The sequence below is a fragment of the Filicampus tigris genome, chromosome 3 (genome assembly GCF_054856515.1).
Source record: "Filicampus tigris isolate MCC_2025a chromosome 3, RoL_Ftig_1.0, whole genome shotgun sequence".
NCBI classification, from domain to species: domain Eukaryota; kingdom Metazoa; phylum Chordata; class Actinopteri; order Syngnathiformes; family Syngnathidae; genus Filicampus; species Filicampus tigris.
The window spans coordinates 15,213,001-15,234,430 of record NC_141219.1 but is presented as its reverse complement, the minus strand read 5'-3'; the positions used below and the strand labels follow the sequence as shown (position 1 = coordinate 15,234,430).

The 21,430-nt window shown below is 41.3% G+C and overlaps 1 protein-coding gene across 3 annotated transcripts in view; it reads right to left on the bottom strand.

Moving 5' to 3' along the window:
- The window catches only part of mdga1 (MAM domain containing glycosylphosphatidylinositol anchor 1), a 185,554-nt gene that overhangs the window by 114,975 nt on the left and 49,149 nt on the right, over positions 1 to 21,430 (bottom strand). For all 3 annotated transcript variants that reach the window (XM_086025950.1, XM_086025948.1, XM_086025949.1), the window contains one exon: positions 11,515 to 11,654. In XM_086025950.1, the coding sequence (XP_085882076.1) occupies positions 11,515 to 11,654 (140 nt within the window). The remainder of the gene's footprint in view (positions 1 to 11,514; positions 11,655 to 21,430) is intronic.

Below are 21,430 nucleotides of genomic sequence, written 5' to 3'. Positions count from 1 at the left end.
GAGAGAAATAGAGCAAGAGAGGGTACAGTGGACTCCTGAAGTGCCAGTACGCTGTAAAAAGTCCTGGTATGGTAGAAGCAAAAATTGAGAAGTGCTGGAACGCTGCGTACTGGCCCACTTAAAGCGTTGGTCTCTTGTAAAAATGTTTCTTGTCGTCAGTGTACTTTACTAATATGAGCGGTAATGACTTGATAAACTGTTGCTGTGGTTCTGAAGTGAAGCACAGAAAGAGAAGCAAGAGAAAGTCTTCAAGAACAAAAATGGATCAAAATGATGAGGGGATGACGACGAATTAGTCGCGCTTAACATGATAGGGGAGAGGAAAGTAAAAGGCAATCAGTAGAAGATGAGGCAAAAACGAAGACTTTAAAGTGAGGAAGTTATTGGCAGGGAAGAACTGTGATAATACGTGAAACAAAAAGAAGTGGGTCCAAAAAGAGAAATGATCAGATTGCTCTGTATGTGTACGGAGCTCTCTTTTCACTCCCATCTCGCTCGAGGTAAACAATCACTCCTGATAAAGGAGTGGACAAATCCTCAATCAGCCTTTCTATTGGGCCACCCTCACCTGCCTAAATTGGATCCTCCCTCTGAGGGAAGAGTGAAAGCAAATGGAATGTTATCAGTCAGAGAGGGCATGGCTTGAAAAAGCACAAGAAAGACACTTAATCAGGACATCTTATGATCTTAAATGGAGCCGTTAAACATGCCACATTGCAGTTCCAAAGCCAGAGGATATGGATAAAAGATTTTGGAATGAAATTAAACCACTTATCTAATAAATTAACTACAACGCTCTTAAGATTCCGCTTAGCACCTTCATCAATAAATTCATTTAAATGTCGGCACAAATTTGTTGGCGTATTGTTGTCTCTCTGATGGCCGCATACAGAGAGAATTATGAGGGCGCTCTTGATAAACTGGAATGCAGTCATAAATAATAAAGCGGCCAGAATAGACTGTGAGCACCCACAGGCAAGTAGAAACTTCTGGTAAGATGAGGGGGAAAATAAATCACAACCTCAACTTTATGTAACTTTTGTGGCTGTTGCTTGCAAAAAATGTTCTTAATCTTTATCATTTGGTGAATCCTTGAAATGCATTATTTATACACCTTTTTCAAGGTTAAACACATTTCAACGATTTCAAGATGAATTTTTCATGTTTTCCAGCATACTTACATGTATTAACAGTATATGACTAATGTGCACGAAAATATAGTTAACATATTCAAGCCGACTAGTTGGTACACCATTAATTAAGTACTGACATAAACTGCTATTAGTCATCACAATGAGAACAGCAGCCAAGTGACACCTTTTTCTGCTTGCCAAACAGTGACCCCGCATTTAGCTCAACGGACTCATCGTCAATAAAAGGACCACCTAATCAATAAATAACTACATATCTTCCTTTATAATAAGGCTCCATTTTACCATGTATGAATATGACAGGATCAGAAATGTAATTAAAAGCTGGCTTTAAAGTGAATGGATTGCATTTATTGTTGAACGCTGGTGTACTGTTGGTAGTGTTGTGCTCAAGAACACACTAAGACTTGACTAAGACAAGAACAAAACGAAACCAAGACAAGACCAGACTTTTGGGAGTTGAGACTGAGTCAAGACCAAGGGCTCCACATTTGTAGACAGTACACGTGCACTCGGGCGTAAAAACTGGTGCATCTTGATTTTTCGTGCCAATGCAAGCATCATTTAGCATGTTTGGGAATTTGCCAGACTGCGCTGTCATGCCGGGCATTCCAGCAGACCGAGGGCATTTGGATTTACACGCTAGTGATGGGAATGACAGTTCTTTTACGTGAACTGAATCATTAGAATCAGTTTATGAAAAAGAACCGTTCAAAAGATTTGTTCACTGAATCGTTTGCCTCCACGCCCCAAAAAACACGCCCACTTCTGCCGGACATGCCCTGAGTCAGTTTAAAAAAAAAAAAAAAAAAATGTGCTCACCCTGATGTTGCAGTAATTGTAATTTGTGCGTTTCGATTATTATTGTTATTATTTCTATTAAAAACATAACTTTTATTATCCAATGGTTTATATCCCTTAGCAAAATAATTATGTGTTGCATTATTCCCTTGAGTGAAACTATTATGAATCGTATATTAACTGAAAAATATACCATAAGATACTGTATGTAGCTCCAAGAAGAAGATGGTGGCAGCGGATCAGGTGACATGGATGCATTATGAATACAGCTGATGGAGTGCAGTGGAAAGGCAGTATGCCCAAAGGGAGACAATTGAGAATTCCGCAGTGTGCTTATCCTACACAGAACACTGGAACAGAGGTCAGCACAACTACTTATCACATCTGTTTTATAAGTTTCTCTTCTATAGGCCATACACATTAGTTTATTTGGTGTACCGCTTGGGGAAAATGGATATAATGTGTCTTGTGCATGCCATGGGGCAGCACATACTGAATCATACTGAATAATACAAGAAGTAGGTCGTGATCAGTCAAATATTCACTGGAGAAAGCAACAAAAACAAGATTTTAGAAATAGTTTATATTTACTGAAATAAAGCAGAATTCACTAGAAGTCACGCAGTACCTACCAAAATGTATGAAAAAAAACCCAAAGGTTTTAGACATAGACAAAATTCGAATTGCTGTTTTTAAATGACGTCAATTTCAGGTCAGGATTCATTCTATATTGCATTTAGTTTTTTCTTTACTTTTTCTGTCTTATTTTGTGGCACTTATTCCAAAAGATGGCACTCAACAAGCAATGTTAAATGAGATGTATCATGCTATTTTAATATTTCTACAGTTAACTGTAGGCATATACAAGATGATATATTACCTTTAGCATAAATGGCGATTAAATTTCTTCTGAAATGTGAGGTATGTTTTTCTAAGGCGGAAGTAAGAAGTCTGGTTCAACAAAAAACCCCGCCTCTCCCCGTCGTGGCTGCCGCGCTTCTTTCATGACGTCGTCCCAAAGCGGGCAGCGTGCATCGCCCACCAAACGGTAAGTGCTGGCTTCTGCACAAAGTGGGCGTGTGTTTATTCGGCAGGGGCGATACAGGGGTGGCTCCTCACATTGTGACATCACAATGTGGGGACCCGCTCATTTTCTTGGATTGGGCGGGGCTGGGGCGTAGAGACGAGGAATGAGCAGGAAATCTTTAAGATGGATGAATGGAGGAAAACCCCACTTTGTGTTTTAGCTGTGGAAAAAGCCTTTTAACATGTCCAAATGCTCAAAAAAGTTGATTCAGCATGATACATCCTCCTTTCAGAGAGGAACTCACTGCATTTATCATTCTTGAGTCCGAATGTGTTATTGTTTTACAATGATTCACTTCTTTTTAAAATAGTGTGTAGAAAATTTCATCTTACCATGTAAAGAGTGAGAGTTTTGCCTTGACCGTTTAATAGTTTAGTTACGTATACTTTTTTCTTTTTAAATCATCACATTGGTGCAAATTGTTCTATGTGTGTACATGTTTTCATGAACATCAGGCAACCGTGATTGCTGCATGCTTGTCCAGACACGTGGTTGTAATTATCGAGCTGTTTACACCTTACAAGGTTTCACACGGTATTTAACACATTGTCAGGACAAGAAACACACTCAAAGTAGTTATAAAAGCAAAAATAAAAACGTCTCTTTTTGCCAGTGGTAAACCTGCATTATCTCCTTATATTGTTTTATCAGCTTATATGTCGAAGATTAGTCATCCGTGTCACTGCCCCTAAGGTTTCCTGTCTGGAAATGGACTGGTACTGTGCACACATAAGTCTCTATGCCATAAATAATCTAAGGCTTGTACTGATACGCATATACCAAAATAAACAGCTGTCATGATGATGTAGAGCAGTTCAACACCACTGCAAACAACAACCACAATAATGGCCATATTGCTAAATCCATGCGTCATCAAAACGGAGCATTTTCTTTGTAAAGGCAGATTTTTATTTTAAACAACTCACAAGAACTGGGCAGGTGTACCAGCCTTCAAAGTCAAGCACATTCTGTTCCATTACTTCAGCCACATTGTTTTAATTTCAAAATATTTTTCCCCGATAAAAATAAACAGGGGTCTAAATTAACGATTCACTCCCCAGCCCTCAGCTTCCTCAAATCCTGCACAGGCCAGCTGTGTGGAATTGCCCAGCACATGTTAAACCTGAGCCTGAAGGTGAGCAGAGTCCCCCAGCTGTGGAAAAAATCCTGCCTGGTCCCAGTGCCAAACAGCCCCCACCCGAAGGAGCTCAACAGCTTCAGACCAGTGGCGCTGAGGTCTCACCTGACGAAGACCCTGGAGTGACTGGTCCTCGTCCACCTGCGCCCCTGGTGAGCTCCTCAATGGACCCAGTTTGCATACCAGCCTGGTGTCAGCGTGGATGATGCCATCATCTACCTCCTCCACACTTCACTCTCCCACCTGGAGAAGGCGGGGAGCACTGTGAGGATCATGTTCTTTGATTTCTCCAGTGCTTTCAACATAATCCAGCCCACCCTATTGGGAGACAAGCTGGAGCGGGCGGGAGTTCCCCACCACCTCACCACATGGATCCAGGACTACCTCACAAACTGGCCACAGTATGTGAGGACACAGGACTGTGTGTCTGACGTGCTCCTCTGCAGCACGGGGACGTCGCAGGGAACTATCTTGGCTCCCTTCCTGTTCACCCTCTACACCTCGGACTTCAACTACAGCACCCCTACCTGTCACCTGCAGAAGTTCTCTGACGACTCTGCGATTGTCGGCCTCATCACAGACAGAGACGATTGGGAGTATAGAGAACTTACTCAGGGTTTTGTGGACTGGTGCCAGCAGAACCGCCTCCTGATCAATGCGGGGAAATCCAAAGAGATGGTGGTGGATTTCTGCAGGCGCCAACACTCTGCACCTGCTCCAGTGAATATCCAGGGAACAGATGTTGAGAGAGTCTCAACTTACAAGTACCTGGGTGTTCATCTGAACAATAAACTGGACTGGAGCGACACCACAGACGCCCTCTATAGGAAGAGTCAGAGCAGACTCTTCCTACTCAGAAGACTGAGGTCCTTTGGGGTTCAGGGGACACTCCGCAGTAACTTTTATGACTGGGTGGTTGCATCTGTCATTTTCCAGGGAGTGGTCTCCTGGGCAGGTTGCGTCTCGACCCGGGACAAGAAGAGGCTGGACAAACTGGTCAAGAGGGCCGGCTCTGTCCTGGGCTGCTCCCTGGACTCGGTGGACTCAGTGAGAAACAGGAGGATGATGGCTAAACTGTCATCAATGCTGGACAATCCGGCCCACCCCCTCCAGGGCACTCTAACAGCACTCCACAGCTCCTTCAGACAGACTGTTGCACCCGCGCTGTGCAAAGGAGAGATTCCATCGCTCCTTCTTGCCTGCTGCTGTCAAGACTGTTTAACAAGAACATTGAGTAGTCTCTACAAACTGGCGGACATTAGTACAATCGTGCAGTCCTGCACCTGAGCTTATATTGTGCAATACTCAACATTCCCCACTATTGTATTTTTATTTGTACCCAATGCTGTTCCTTATATTTCAATGCAGCACTGTCACTATTTTTTTTCCTCTGTACTATGTACAGGCTAAATAAGTGTGTCTTCATACTTTATATGGAGATGAATGTTGGTGTGTATATATACATTGGTTACTGCGTATATTTACATAGGTTTGATTCTGAATGTTTGCTGTTAATGTTATACATTAACGGCTACATTATGCCGCCGTCTCTGTGTGACCTATATCTTGTTGCTAGCTGCTGTAACGCTGAAAATTTCCCCACTGTGGGATCAATAGAGGCCTTCTTATCTTATCTTATCTTACTCTCTTGCTGATGGGCTGATCATTTGAATCAGGTGTGTTGGAACAGGGTTACATAAAAAACATGCCGGATAGGGGCTCCCGAGGACCGCACTTGGAGACTACTGCTCTAAAGTTACCAGCCAATCAGAATTTCCACCAGTCGTTTTTTTTTAACTTTATCTCCGCCGTTTTTATCCATACTACCTTCACACTATCTCTGTTTCTCACATCGGTTGCACTCTAGACTGTAGCGTGAAATACAGACATCTGCACAGCCAACGTCATTATGTAGCATTACGGCACAGTATTTATTGGAAATGTAGGAGTCACTGCCAGGGCTACAAATGATCGAAAACAAAACATAGCCATTAGACATAGTCATAGTGAATTTGATCTATTCCGGTTTAGATTCTGGTCCCTTGTTTTGATTCCAGTTCCAAACGATTCTTTTTTTTTTTTTTTTTTCGGGGTGTGCAAACTACAGCCATTTATTTTTAGCGGCTCAGAGCATTGACTAAAATATCACTTGGCATGGCTCGTGTCATTTGCCTGCATTGTTCTACAGTACTTACAGTACTTTCAACACTGAGTGGCAACGCAGGAGAACAGAAGAAGTTTGTTCTCATCTCTCACTTCCTTGTTTTCAACCAATCAGCCCTCATTCATTAGGGCCACCGGCCACACCAACATTTTGAAAAAAAGTGATGATTATTTGTTTGCAGAGTGATATGAATATACCTTGTAAATGTTGCTTGAGTAAAACGTGTGGTCAAATTTATTTTTAAATGTAATTGTCATGAATTTTCCTGTTCAATAATCTGTCTGCTCTGTACCACAGAGCAGTCAGATTCTCACCTTAGCAGTAATAGGTCCCACTTTTTGTTCTATGATTAGAAAAAAATGTACGGTTGTACTCCAAATCATATAACTTTTGCAGTGCTCGATGTCTGGACTTCCCCAGTATTGTTAAATAAGACCAAAAGCACACTACCACCTCACATAACTGACAACACAGTTTCCTCCATCTTTCCTCACCTCCAAGGAAATAAACCTGTTTTTCCTTTTTGTTTTTACAATAGTTATTATTCCAGCTCTTAGAGAACCAAAAGAAAAAAAACATTCAAAATTGCACAAGGCAAGAGGGGCTGTAGAACACGCACTTTGTACATATAAACACAAACAGAAGAAGAACAAGGAGTAAACACAGAAGCACTGTTTTATTCATGTTGATGTGATGCTAGTGGACATGCACCCGTGAGGAACACTGCTTTTCTCACCTAACACACACCCACACAAAACACACAAGCCGTCTCTATCTCACACACACACACACACACACACACAGACACGGGCCCTACACCCTGGAGTTCAACACAGCACACCAGATGCAACATCTCCTATTTGCTCTTGTTCCTCATTATGCCCCTTAGAAAACCAGGTTGTTGTTTTCCTTCTTTTAACAGCGGTGGTTTGTTTGTCACAAGGCAATTTTCACAGATTCTTCACTAAACTTGGTCGACGGGTGTAGCACGCACCATGACAGGAAGCATTTAAACCTGAGGGCAGTTTCTCAAGAAGAAGAAGAAAAAAAAAAAAATCACTCAGACACGCACGTTTTGTTACAATGAAGTCAGTTTGCTTTTGTGAAATGCTCCACAGAGGGAACAGAATCTAATTCTTTCCAATTGGAATTCCCTCAGGAACGAAAAAGTTGTGACAAAATCATCAGTCAAGCAACACTTTTGGGATGGATAAGAAAGTCATCTGTTGCTGGGGGCAGTGTGACTCAGGGTGCTAATTGCTTGTGATGCTGAGTCATAAATGTGTGAAAGTTTCCTGTCCGTGGCTTCATCACTGGATGTTAGTATGAGACACTTTAATGGGGTCCAGTACATCATTGTGTTTTGTTCAACTTTTCCAGACTAAAAATTATATCCATAATTTTTCTTATGTTTACAATCGAAAAATGAGCTTCTATCCCATCAGAATGTGGGAAAAAATGCAGATTATCGCTATCCTTGGTTTGTTCACCAACTACAGGGCAGACAAACAAACATTTATACTGATAATTATATCTAGTCAGTATTTGATCCCATACTGGTTGCTACACTATAAGTGACAACAAAAATTCTCACTCAAATAAAAAATAAAGAGGCACCTCCGAGGCCACCTTACTTTCCAGATATCCAAAAACAATAGGCCTGATTACTACTGCTCCTCAAACTTTCCAATGGAAACTATAAACAAAAATACCCAGAATCCAAAAGAAAATTAGGCAACATCTGACAGTTCAGTTTTCAGCTTTTTTTTCATAACGTTTTGCATTATTATCATTATTATTTTTATTAGTATTATTATTATTGTAAACTTCACAATGGACTTACAGCAATGTGGATTCTGGGCCTCTCGGCTCTATTTCCAGAAACTGGCACCTTGATTTCCAAACGAAATGCAAAATTTCATGTAGTTTCGACCGTAAGTGACAAGTTTGGCGTGCCATGTCATCTGCTGGGGTCGGTCCACTTTGTTTTCTGAAATCCACAGTCAATGCAGCCATTTACCAAGAAATTCAACATCATGGCTCCCTCTGTTGAAAAGCTGAATAGATCTGCTATTATTTTCCAGCACGACTTGGCACCTGCCCACACTGACAGAGGTAGCAAAAGATGGTTCAATGACCGACCATGGTGTTAGTGTGCTTGATTGGCCAGCAAACTGCCTTGACCTGAGCCCCATGGAAAATCTTTGGTCTGTTGTCAAGAGGAAGATGAGAGACACCAGACCCAACAATGCAGATGACCTGAAGGTAGCTATCAAAGCAACCTGGGCTTCCATTACATCTTCGCAGTGCCAAAGGCTAATCGCTTCCATGCCACGGCGCTTTGATGCAGTAATTCATGTAAAAGGAGGCCCAAGCAGTAGAAATGAAAATACTTTTTAGAAGCCTGACATTTGTGCTAAAAACATCTTTTTTGGACTGATCTTTTGTGATATTCAAATTTTCCAAGACTCTGAATTTTAGGTTGTCATTATCTGTAAGCCATATTAAGATATAAAAGATTGAAATGATTGACTATATGTGTAATGAATATGTATAAAATGGTAGTTCCACTTTCTGAATGACTGACTAAGAATATTGCATTTTTTTCATGACTCATGTAGGGCTTGTTCCAGAGCTGGGCGTTCCGGCTATGTGACGGACCGGTCCATCAATCCGTCACTGACGGATGTCCATTTGACGATTGACGGGAACAATTTTTAAAAAGGCGGACTAAGCATAGTCAGTAGCCTGATTATTTAATCCGCCATTCGTCTGTAGGTTTTTGGTCCATCTCATGCGACTTTCTACCTCCTTGCATCCATTGAGAAGCACCAAACGGATGACCTTTCATCGCAGCTCGTCATTTAGAGTGAATTCTGATTCATTAACACACAGTAGGCACGGTGGTGAAAAGAAAATTGACGGGTGATCAAGGGTCATGAATCTGACTTTGATTTTAGGTTCAGTATGTACTGAAGTTGTGTGCATAGTAAGAACATTTCCAAGCATTTATTGGTAAATGAGGTCCATTATATTTTTCACTTTCAAAGACATGCAAGTGATCAAGAGAATCACACTTTTCTATTCAATTTGTCCATACACCAACTATGAATCCCAAAGGAGTGCAAGGATGTGGAGATGCCTCAGAAGGAGGCAAGCTTGAAGTGGGTGTTTTGTTGTGCTAGCTTATAACGTTTACTACATCTGGAGTCTCTACTGAGAGCCGTCTTGGAACAGAAGCCAACATGTGCAACCCATAAAGCTGCTGCGTAAATCCATTTGTTCTTCTTCACTTCACACCAGATTGGCTTTAAAAAGTGCGGGGCACTTTTCATGTGAATCGGCAAAGTGGACAGAAACAATTTCACTGTAGCTTGTCATAAGGATTTACTTTTCTCCTAACCAGTTTCGGTTGCATAAAAGCATAGACGATGATGAGCAGAATGCCGCGTGGCTTCCGTGTCCACCTGAAAAGCTATAGAGCTAAAAGAGGAAAAATTAAAATGTGAATACTCTCCAGACCAGGGCATATTTTGTCAGCAGTGTTTTCGCCCACCAATATGCTCACACCTACGAGGCGATGTTTACACAACCCCAATGTTAACACAAGGTACTAATGCATTCTAACAGCAAAATCCTCATCAAGCTTCAGGCTTTGCTATAATTGCTAATGAAAAATGGCTCTAATGTGGAAGCCACATGGGAGATGCAGAGTTTGTTACGAAATCCAGCCATGAATTAGTTATAACATAAGTTTTCTCAAGAACGCCTGCGACCGTGTTATACATTAACAAGAGTAAACAGCGCAAACCCTTTGGTGACAGAATATGCAGAAATAAGCCTTCACTGTGATATCAAGACCACACAGCAGTGCACAGGCCTCTGCCAAGGAAAAATACATGTGTCCTACAGGCAGTCCAAAATGTAATACCCTAGTGTTCCTTCACAATACAATGACCATAACCAAATAATGGTGCTGCTTTAATGATTCACACAAAGATGGCCCAATGATACAGTTTAAACAATGACTGAAAGGTTAGCTTACAGTCAGAACGCATCAGAAAGCCCAGTGAAGACGAAGAATGGATGACAGCTGACAATAGATTCAAAATAATGTTTGCACAAGACAAGGTAAAAATAAACTCAAACGTGCATTATTGAGACTGTAAAAGGGAATTGTGAAGCGGTTGGGATGAAAATCAGCACCTCCAAATCTAAGATCATGGCCCTCAGTCGATGAGATATGATACTCGATTTGCAGGTCGATCTATATTCCTACCCTCATCTATGGTCACCAGCTGTGGGCCGTGACCGAAAGAACGAAATCCTGGATACAAGCGGGCGAAATGAGTTTCCTCTGTAGGGTGTCTAGATAGGGTGAGAAGCTCGGTCATATGGGTGAGACTCAGAGCCGATCTGCTGCTCCTTCACATCGAGTGGAGTCAGATGAGGTGGTTCGGGCATCTGATCGGGATGCCTCCCTGGTGAAGTGTTCCAGGCGACTCCCACCGGGAGGAGGCCCCAGGGAGGACAAGGACTATGCCTCCCGGCGGGCCCGGGGCCGCCTTGGGATATCCCGGAAGAGCTGGACGCAGTGGCTGAGGAGAGGGAAGTCTGGGCTTTCCTGCTAAAGCTACTGCCCCCGCGACGTGATCCCAGATAAGCGGAAGAAAATGGATGGATGGATAAAATATTGATGTAATGTTATTGATAATGGTAGTGAACAGTGCATTACTGTAACTGTGTTCGTTTTTTAATGCATAACTCCCAACACTATGCATAGCTAGCAATAGCAGCCTTTGATAGAGGGCCGTTTTCAAGATCATATAAATAAAATTACTTAATGCGATAACTGGAATCACACAAAAATGTACTCATTTCAACCCTGTCCATGCAGGTCCATGCCACACCCCTACACAATCTTTCAATGCCGTGGTTGTTGAGTTACAGCTTTGCACATGGTCACCTTGCAAGTCAAATCATTAGGCATGCTTAATTTAAAGAACACCATGAGATCCTCAAGTGGTGCATTAGAGAAAACTATTATCAGAGTCCAAATTTTGAAATCCTTACTTCACATTTTAGTGTCCAGCAAGAAGACTAGATGTGAATGTAACTGCCGCCCCAGCCAAAAAAAAAAATGTGAAAACAAGCAGCAGATGTTGGAGCTCACCTGTGGTCTCGGGTGTCCTTTCACTAAGCACTGAAGCACAAGCGTGTCTCCCTCTTTGATGGTGTAGATCCTCTCACTGATGTTATCATCCTTGACGTTGCACGCGGCACCGGAGTGCACAATCTGGGCGTTGGCAGGAGCTTTGGTGCGTAAACGGGTGGCGAGACAGACAGACCATAGGAAGAAGGATGAGGAAAAGCAGATTACGTAATCAGTAAGGTCTCTGAAGCAAGAAAAGGTCAAGAACTTTATCCGAACACTGGTGCTTAATCAATACGTCACACATAGAAAATACAATAAAATGGACTGAAAAGTTGTTACTGTGGAAAGACACAAAAGAACGTGTGATTTTTAAAGTGCAAATAAGGAACAACTAATACAGGATTTCTGTGCACCGCTCTTACTAACTTTCGGGCAATGAGTAGCTGTGTAGGCAGTGTGAAGGACTGAACACTGCTAATATACAGTAGGACACCAAAGTAGGTTAATTGGAGTCATCATGGTAATAGAAGAGACATTATCCTTGAAGTCTATTGTGGAAAGGATTTTGCCAAGCAGCCTTAAAGTGGGAGTCAACTCAAAAAATTATTTGCAATAATATGTTCTCTGCACCTTCACTAGTCCAAACATGGCATTCTGATTAAGATTACATTTGGGAAATATGAGCAAAGTCCACCCATTTTTACCCCCCTCAGGGGGTAGCCATTTTTTGACTTCCATCGACTGAAAATGACATCACAGTCGCTCAGGGCTCCGGTAACGACCAATCACGGCAAACCTGTTTTCTGAAGCTGAGCTATGATCAGCATGAACAGCATGGCATATTGCATAACAAAGTATGGCTTTGTTAATTGAATTACTAAATCATTTGTAATGTTACACATTTTTTATCTGGCAAAAATATCATATTTATCTATTTACAAATACAAACAGATGTCTTTTCGTATTCCATATAATCGTTGCATCACACTGTACTCAACACTGAAATCTTTTTCTTTCTCAGACCAATACTACTCGGCAACACATACAGCACTGCTCATGGGGATTTGATTTTCAAATGGACTTCATTACTAATATATCCCCCAAAGGCTCCCAGTGACCTATGAAGAGCCCTGGCTTGCGAGCAATTAGCATCAACTGTCCTCACCCCCCTGTGACGAGGAGAGACTGAAGACAGGAGGGGGGCAGATGTAACAAAACAGTGGGCGAGGAGGGAAAAAGGCCAGAGAGAAGCGTTAAATGCCCAGGAGAGTCGCGGGAGTCGGGACAGCACAATGATGTGATTAGAATTGATTCACGCGGAGAACAAATCCTCATGGTGCTCAACAACTGTTATCACTGAACAGACAGCGAGCGAGTGGGCGGCCTGTTCACCTTACAACTTTAGTTCACATCAGGTACAATGCCGCAGCCCATCGCAAATTCAGGATTCGGGTTCATGCATCAATGTAATGTAAACGTAAATGTATTAACCAGAATGACACATGACTCGGACAGAGAAGGATTCGAACAGCCGAACCTTTGTTTACTGGATGACTCTCCCCGCGTCCTGAGCCATGGCCACTCCGTAGTTTGATGTCTACTGTAGTTTACTTAAATTGTGTACCTTCTTGTGCTTCTAAAGCCTATATTACAAACGGATCCAGCAACATGCCGTACTATTCGCCTGTCTGTGCCAACTCGAAATAAGTAGCTAGTTCAAGTGTAGCTCAGAAGGCCCATTTCAAGGTATTGATGATATCTGGTGTTCCCATCATTGTGTCTAGACTGTTATATGCACCACAACAGCTCGCCCGCAATCCCCGTCGTTAATTTTAATGCATGGAGATTAATAAAGAAGTGGAATGTAGTCTGTTAAGGAGTGAAGATAGAAATACGGTGCCTATCTTCACTGCTTGACAGAAAATACTGTTTTTACATTGTTAATTTTTTTTTGTTATTTTGTTTTGTAATTTAATTTTGTTATTCTTAAGCAAGCATTAACAGTTCATTTACACGCAGGGATGAATATTTAACAGTGTTTAACATTTTTTAAATAAAATACAGTAAGATACTGTTCTAACATCAGTCATTTTCAGGAATCCATAGTTGTATGCTGTTAAATTACATTAATCTACTGTTCCTGTTAACAGGCTGATTTAACTGTTAATTTACATGCTATGGATGAATATTTAACAGTATTTTGCGATTACTATAAAAACAACAGTAAGATACTGTTGTAAATTCACCGTAAATTTACAGAAATTTGTTAGAGTGTAAAAAGTTTGAGAAGCGTGGTAGTGATGTCTTAAAAAAATTCATTAGCACAAGCTCCAAATCACTGATCTTCACCCTCATTATAATTATGGGCCCAGCATTCGAAGCACCCCTTGAAATGCCATGTTTCTCCGTCATTGTTGTTCTTTGGCTCAAATAAATCTACTTTTTGAGGACTTGTCCATTTTCAAAAACATATTTTGCTGGTTTATTTGAAATGCTGAAAATTGACAATTGGTTGGGGTTGCTGGAATCACCACAAATAATCTGACTTAAAAACAGATTTTTGTGTTTCATTCAGCCCCTGAAGCCAGTTTCTCTAAGCACAGTAAAAGGATATTTGGTAGACATGTCCATCATGTCCGAAAAGACACAGAAAGTCATGCATTTTGGTTTGAGGCTGCCATTGGGTCCTTTAGGTCGTTTCTTAGCGGTCCTTCAAAAAAAAAAACTTGTCCTACAGGTTATGTCTGATTTCTATTATTTGAACCAAGTTTGTGAGACTCGACAAATGGGCGATGTTTAGGATATCCATTCCGTGTGAAATAACAACACTTTCACTGGTTCGAAGATGATGAGAATACGTTTACACTGCAGAACCAAGGGGTTAGATGCCTTGCTTGAAGGGCATGTTAGTAGCATTTGCGGTGGGAGGGAGGGTCGTGTCTTGTGTGCAAAGAAAACAGCTTTGCATGCCCCGTGTACACATTATCATGCTCACAGAACTTCAGAATCTAAGCATCCAAAGGATCACACTCTTGAAAGAGTCTTGTGTGCTTGATCTAGGACTAGTGTGGGAATACGTTCAGAAGACAGGGAGCTGATATAAATGGTGAATAATTGTCTGTTTAAAGCTGATTGGCGTGTCTGCATTAGTTTGCCTCTCTGGAGAGGGAGGTTGGATAGAGCGGCTCCACTGTCTGCTCCCGCCTCCGGCAGCTTGGCAGCTTCACTTGTCTGGTCGGAGAAAGGAATGACGGCAAAGAGGCAGATACGAGGAAGATGGAGGGGGAGGGAAAGAAATGTGAGATATAGGCATGATGGAGAAAGAGGGATGGGAAAAAAAAAGAATCACACTACAGCGTTTCGGTGAGTTCTGACTGAAAGGCATTGGCAATATAGAGAACCAAGTGTTACACCTCTGATGCGCCAATGATTGACATGGAAGATGAGCCAGTGATTGGACAATGACGGAAAAAAACAGCCAGTGAGAGTACAGTCAGACCACACAGAAAGGCGAGAACCAAACAGGACACTAGATATGTATGGTCACCATGATTTATGAAGGACAGTATGGGTAAAATATCATCATCTGAACAACCACGTGTGCACTTTCTACTGTTTATCTTGTTCAGGGTCATAAGCAGAGGTGGGCAATTAACTCAATTTTGCTGGTCCGTCAGTCATCATCCGTCAGCGGCCACGGTACCTGTCTGACATTTGTCTGTCCGTCATTTTTTGGCATCAGGGTGGACTGACGGACTGGTCCATCAGTGTGACGGAATGCCCACCTCTGGTCATAAGTAAGCTGGAGCCTATCCCAGCTAACTTTGAGCAAGATGCAGTGTACATCCTGGAATGGTTGCCAGTTAATCACAGGGCACATTCAAACAAACAACCATTCACACATTTGGACAAAAGAGCAGGGATGCCCATTAGGTCGACCATGATCAACTGGTCAATCGTCAAGGGAGTGTGGGTCGATCCCATGGTGTTTAAAAAAAAGTGGACGTCAGCCTATCCTCCATTATGAAATCCGTCACTTGATTGACATACAGGGCAGGCAGCCAGACACCTGTTGCATCTGTCACCGTGCATGCACATACAATGGCGCTACCTGCCACCGAACTCTAGCAAGTTTGTGCATTTGCAAAACTGGAGCAAACTAGCTGACTTATTAGCCTCCAATTTATTGAATTTCATTTCAGGGCGTTCTTAAAAACATTAAAACCAAGTACTGTTCCATCATAACTGATCACCATTTGTAAGTTTGCTTGTGGCTCACTAGCTAGACTATGCATCTCTGGCTAATTTAGTTCAGTGCAAGTCATCCGAGTAAGTTAAGAGCAACAAAAATTACATTTATGTATTGTGCAATATGGGTTCATGTCTTAATGCAAGGTACACCAACATATATTGTACATATACCGTATTTACAAACAAAGATATGTGGTGACCCACACGGGAGAGACATTCACCAGAGACCTGTACCATAGAGGGAGGGGTTTGAAGGTTCAAAGGGATGATAGACGTTAAAGTGTTAAGTGACTTAACTCTTCTTAAAAATGCATTTTTATAGTAGGCAGATCATTTTGACTGTCATTTTACAAGGCAAGGCAGCTTTATTTATATAACACATTTACATACACAAGGCAAATCAATGTGCTTCACACAATATTTACAAGTACAACAGTTAACGACATACAGAAGCAAAGAAGAGAAAACAAAAGTAACTTGAATGCTGAAAAAAAAAATATGAGCACCCCTGATTTAGAGCGTTCACTGCACCTAACATGCATATTTTGGAAATTTTGGAGGAAACCAAAGTGCCCGGAGGAAAAAAAAACCCACAAGCATTGGGAGACTCGAATATGGATCATTTGTACTGTGAGGGAAACGTGTGCTACGACTCTCCAAACACTCTATAAACACTTGGGTAAAAAAACAACAAATTTGGTTTAAAGAGGGACTGATTGAAAAGTTTTATTTATTGACCCAACTGTTTTTAGTGTGAACAACAAGAACCAAAACTTTTTTTTTTTTTTTTCAAAATCACTTCCGTACTCACAAAATGATCACTGAATATTCTTAACTTCCACCTGAAGCTCTCTAAATCATCAATATGCCATTGGAAAGGTTAGATCCCTTGACCCTCGATTGTCGGTTAAAACCAGCAGCATACTTGCTCTGAAAAAGGACAGTAATCCATAAAAGAAAAAGAAATGGTTAAGAATTGTTGCCCTGCAATTGACTGGTAACCACTACGGGCTATTTGGCACCTCTAGCCAAAGGCATCTGAGGAGGGGCATATGAAGACAAGTGCTTCAGAAAATAGCTGAGCGGTTAAGAAATGTGTGTCTGACAGTGTGAACTGGGACCAAATCTTATGTAGTGCTGCCACGGTGTGACGACTACATTAAGCAACGTCCCTCTTGTGAAATCCTTACAAAATCTCTTCCCGCTCGCGCTGGTGCCGTGTTCCGTGTTGCTCAGACATGCATCAATTGAGTTAGCATGAAAGACGACTATCAGTCTTCAAAAGCTGCTGCTCCAGCAGGAATCCATCCAGCTGCGATGATCCATTGATCAAAACAAAAAAGTCCCACGGGACACCTGATTGAATGTGTTGTCTCCACATGGATGGAAACATTCAATGCACATTAGTCACGTGTGGAACATAACTACCGGCAAATAGCCGCTCTGATTAATTGAGTCCTCGCAGCCTGCAATGTTTGTTTTTGTGTACAGGCGACAGGACATCTCTCTCAACAACTAACAACGACATTGGAGGGCTGCTTAAAAAGTGCTTGACAGAGCGGCGGTTGCGATGTGTGTCAGAGTGGCTGGTATTGTGGGTGTTTGTGTGTAGTGTATATCTGTCAGTGTTTCAGTGGAGGAATTCCCGCGGAGGGTCATGAATCCGTTGGAAGGCGGAGCCACGCAGAACGTGATTGATATGCGTAGTTACTTTATGGGGCTGCTCATGCATGCAGATGAGCTCCGTTTCAATTCCCTTCGTTCACAAGATGCCGCTGAGACGCTTTGGCACTTCCTCTGCTCTCGTAGCGGGAAAGGAAAGGCTAACATAGGGAATGAAGGAAGAAAAAAAAAGAAAAGAAAAGAAAAACGTTGCAGGTGTTGATCCCACCATGAGATTCCTTCAGACCAGCTTACAGACAACAACCACAACAAAATACTCTTCGCATACAGAGTGAAGAGATCTAAACCGTTAGTGTCATGACCCCCATCCAACTCCCACGAGTCCACTTTCGTGATAGCTCAATTGGAGCTCTGGATATCAAAACATGCCTGGTGCATTGATTTAACATTCGACCTGACCGGTATTTGGCAGCCATACATGAAAAGACTACACTAAGTAACCTTATTTGTGCTTTCAATCAACTGCAAGTTGCTGTTTATGAGCTTATCCATAAAGTCAAAACAGAAAAACAAGCACACGCAGACACATTACACACATAAGAACAGTTCGGATTTAAAGCAGCGAGGGGATTGTTTTGCCTGTGTTTGTTTACTTGCAGCGTAATTCAAAGAGCATTGCAGGTTTTGGGATTACATTTTGAATGCGTAGTGAACGACCGCCTATTCGCTATTCATGAATTCAGCTACCGTAATTCTTTGAAAATAACGCATTTGTTTTGCTAAAAAAAAATCATATAAAATGATGGGGGAGTGTTATACACAGGTGCACACAAAATTATGAAAATGTATCACATTTTATAGACGTTTAGGGGTTGTGAAAAAGGTGTACTATGCATTCATTTTTAACGTGCAATAGGTTATGCAGTATATGAACATGAATAAACAAAATCATGTCTTTCCTGTCATGTTTTTTATTAAAGTCTCAGTTTCCCAGATGGCAAGAGGTATTTTCCAGAGCATGTAATTTTCGACACATCTTCATTTCACAACATGCTCTCAGGCACACTCAGTAAATATCCAATCATACCCGGATTATTACTATCGCTGACTTGTTAGTGTTCAATCAATGGAGAATTTCACAGAAGCACACCTGAATGAAGTTGTTTTTATCACAAGCAATTTTTTAATGTCTTTGGCTAACAGGGGTACAAATGTGCAAATGTGGACACCAGCTTTGTAAAGCGCATTTGGCACGTATGGTGTTGATAAAGCGCTATATAAGTGCACTCCATTTTCTATTGGCCGTTTTGATCAAATTAGATTTTTCATTTGTTGAACTTTGACATGTCTTTATTTTGGAAAAGTACAAAGACCAACCACTCAGTTGGTACTTTTGGATGTACTTCGTTAATGTCAACACGAATAGCATATCAAGACTGCGATTCCACGCGCTAGTTTGTAATAAATAGGTCGCATCAAATGCATTTGGTCACATAAAGATTTTTTTTTTTTTTAATTTGCTTATCAGTGTTGCTTATCATGTATTTCACTTTAATGTAATCTCACTAGAAACGTAAAGCATAAAAGTGGACATTTGTGGTGATAGTAATAAATGAACCACAGAGATGGTTGATTTGTGACATCGGTCAATGACGTGATGTCATCTTGAGTTGCTGTTTCCGTGAAATGACGTCAGCAAAGAACAATAGTTATTGTAACATTTTGGGAAAAAAGTTTCCTTCCTCCCGCCTTGCTCCCTCTCCTCGATGGGATTTCAGGTGGGAGGTGCTAACATTTTAAAGATGAGCAAGGTAGGAGTTACAAATGAGCCCTCTGTGTCCTGGCTGGCCCATCATGGTAACAACAAGTGGCACAATTCTACTTCAAACAAACTAACATGAAAAAGAATTAAAAATGTTTTGATAGTAGTAGAATTAGCCTACGTCTAGTATGTAAATTCGTCTCAACCGTGCAAGTAAATTTATTCATCGATACAGAAAGTTTTTATCCAAACAAACGTGATTTTTTTTTTGTTACGAATTTCTTTTCTCTCCCTCTCTCTCTCTCTCTCTCTCTCTCTCTTTACTTTGGGCAAAGTCTATACTATCAACTGAAATTCAGTCGTATACCTTTGGTTTGTTATAATACAGTGCAAAATACCCTATTTGGATGAATATGAAAAAATGTTGTGAGATAAATTTAATGTGTGTGAATGAGATTTTAGGAATTTATTCACCAGTGCATTAAAAAAAAAAAAAAAAAAAATCAAGAATTTCTCAAGTAGGAATGCGGGGAGAGGTGTACAGTGTACAGGCCAGCAAATAAAAAAAATGACATAACTGCAACCTAGACAGCCAACGTTTACGTGACCATGAAGAAAAATGTTTTTCAAAGCTTGTCAAATCAATTACAGCCATCAGGGTCAAGTTTTGATTTGCGTTTGAAACGAATGTATGTTGAAAAGGGTTCACAGTTTTGACTTGTTTTTTACCTCTTAAAGATATGCTATTAAAAAACAGAATTCTGTGCTCTATCCTCGAAATTAATTTGCAGATCAGGTCACGGTACGTGGTACAATTCTAAAACATCAGACACACAAGAAACTATTGTGCATTACCTGAGGCCATATCGGATCATCTCTTCTTTTTTTTTTTTAAATGTAAACTTCTTGATCGTTTCCTTTAAAACTAAAAACATTTCGGATGCAGCCATATCATCAACATTTCAGCCAAACGTGACTTGCACTTCAACCGCAACTCTGTAGCTTCTTTTCCAGGATGAAAAGATAAAGAAAGTGAGCGTCAAAGAGATGAGATTGACTTTTTTGTATATAGATGGAAGTGCAATGAGAAGAGGACAAGCGTTGGTTAGCAAAATCAAACTGTACAATGTCAAGGTGCTGGCGTTGATTATGAATAAATGTAAGTTTAAAAACAAAGTAGATATGCAGAGAAAAATTACAGTCGTTGTCAGGATTTATTCATGTAATTAACTCTAAATTGCAGTAAATCCCAACATTATCTGTTGGACCAAACAGTACTCCAGAGAAACACCATCTCAATGGTTCACAATAAGTAGCTGATAAGCAACTCAAATCAAACCTAATTGTGACAGTTGATATCAGTTTCCCATACAGATACTTTACTCAAGTTATACCTTAAATTACTGTGTACAACCTATGGCAAGTTGAGCTACGTCGTTGATGAAGTGCTTTGACATGCAACCTGCACCAGATCTGAGGCTGCAGGCTGGCTCATAAATTGTTAAGGTATCAATTAAATGACTCATATTTGTCTACTCTGAGGGGATCATCTGGTTGTCTAATTTGTGACTTTGAATTATTTTGTGATGAACAACATTTTCATCTCAAGTGATCTGACATGCTCCTGTGGGCCCTCTCTTTGGCATTCACTTTCATTATCAACATTCAAATTGAGAATTGAGATGACATCAGAGAGAAGGGTAGAAAACAACACAGTATAAGAATAAGGATTGTTTCCGATTTGCTCGCCGGGCTTCCAACTTCATTCCCACCAACCTTTGGGTGTCTCGGAGCATCTGTTTATGGCAAGAACCAATGATGTGAGCAAAAGACAGGGGAGATGAACAGACAGGGGACGGTAACAGCTGGCGAGGAGACTAAAAACCTACAGCAAAAGGTTCAGCTTCCGTTACTTTGACTAGGTGAGCATGGAGCCATATGCCACCTAAACCTCCTTAGGTGTAACATATGGTGATTCCAGTCAAGCTAGCCGGAATAGCACGGGTACGATGAGGAGAGGCATGGAATCATTCTTCCATTTTCCACCAGTGTGCCGTGATAGAGAGGAGAGTGGAGGCAGCTCAGGCCAACGGGAATGTAACCTCAGGATGACAGCGAGGGAAGAGGAGAGCGCAGGAAGAGGTGCTTTATATTTCGGAGGCAAGACGAGGCGAAGTAGAACGGGAGGTCGTGAGGCCCGCATCATCCGTCTGCCTGACTGTCGACATGACCTAATTCTACTCAACCATAATACGCCAACTCATTTTTAATGACACACACGGAAGCGGATAACGAGAA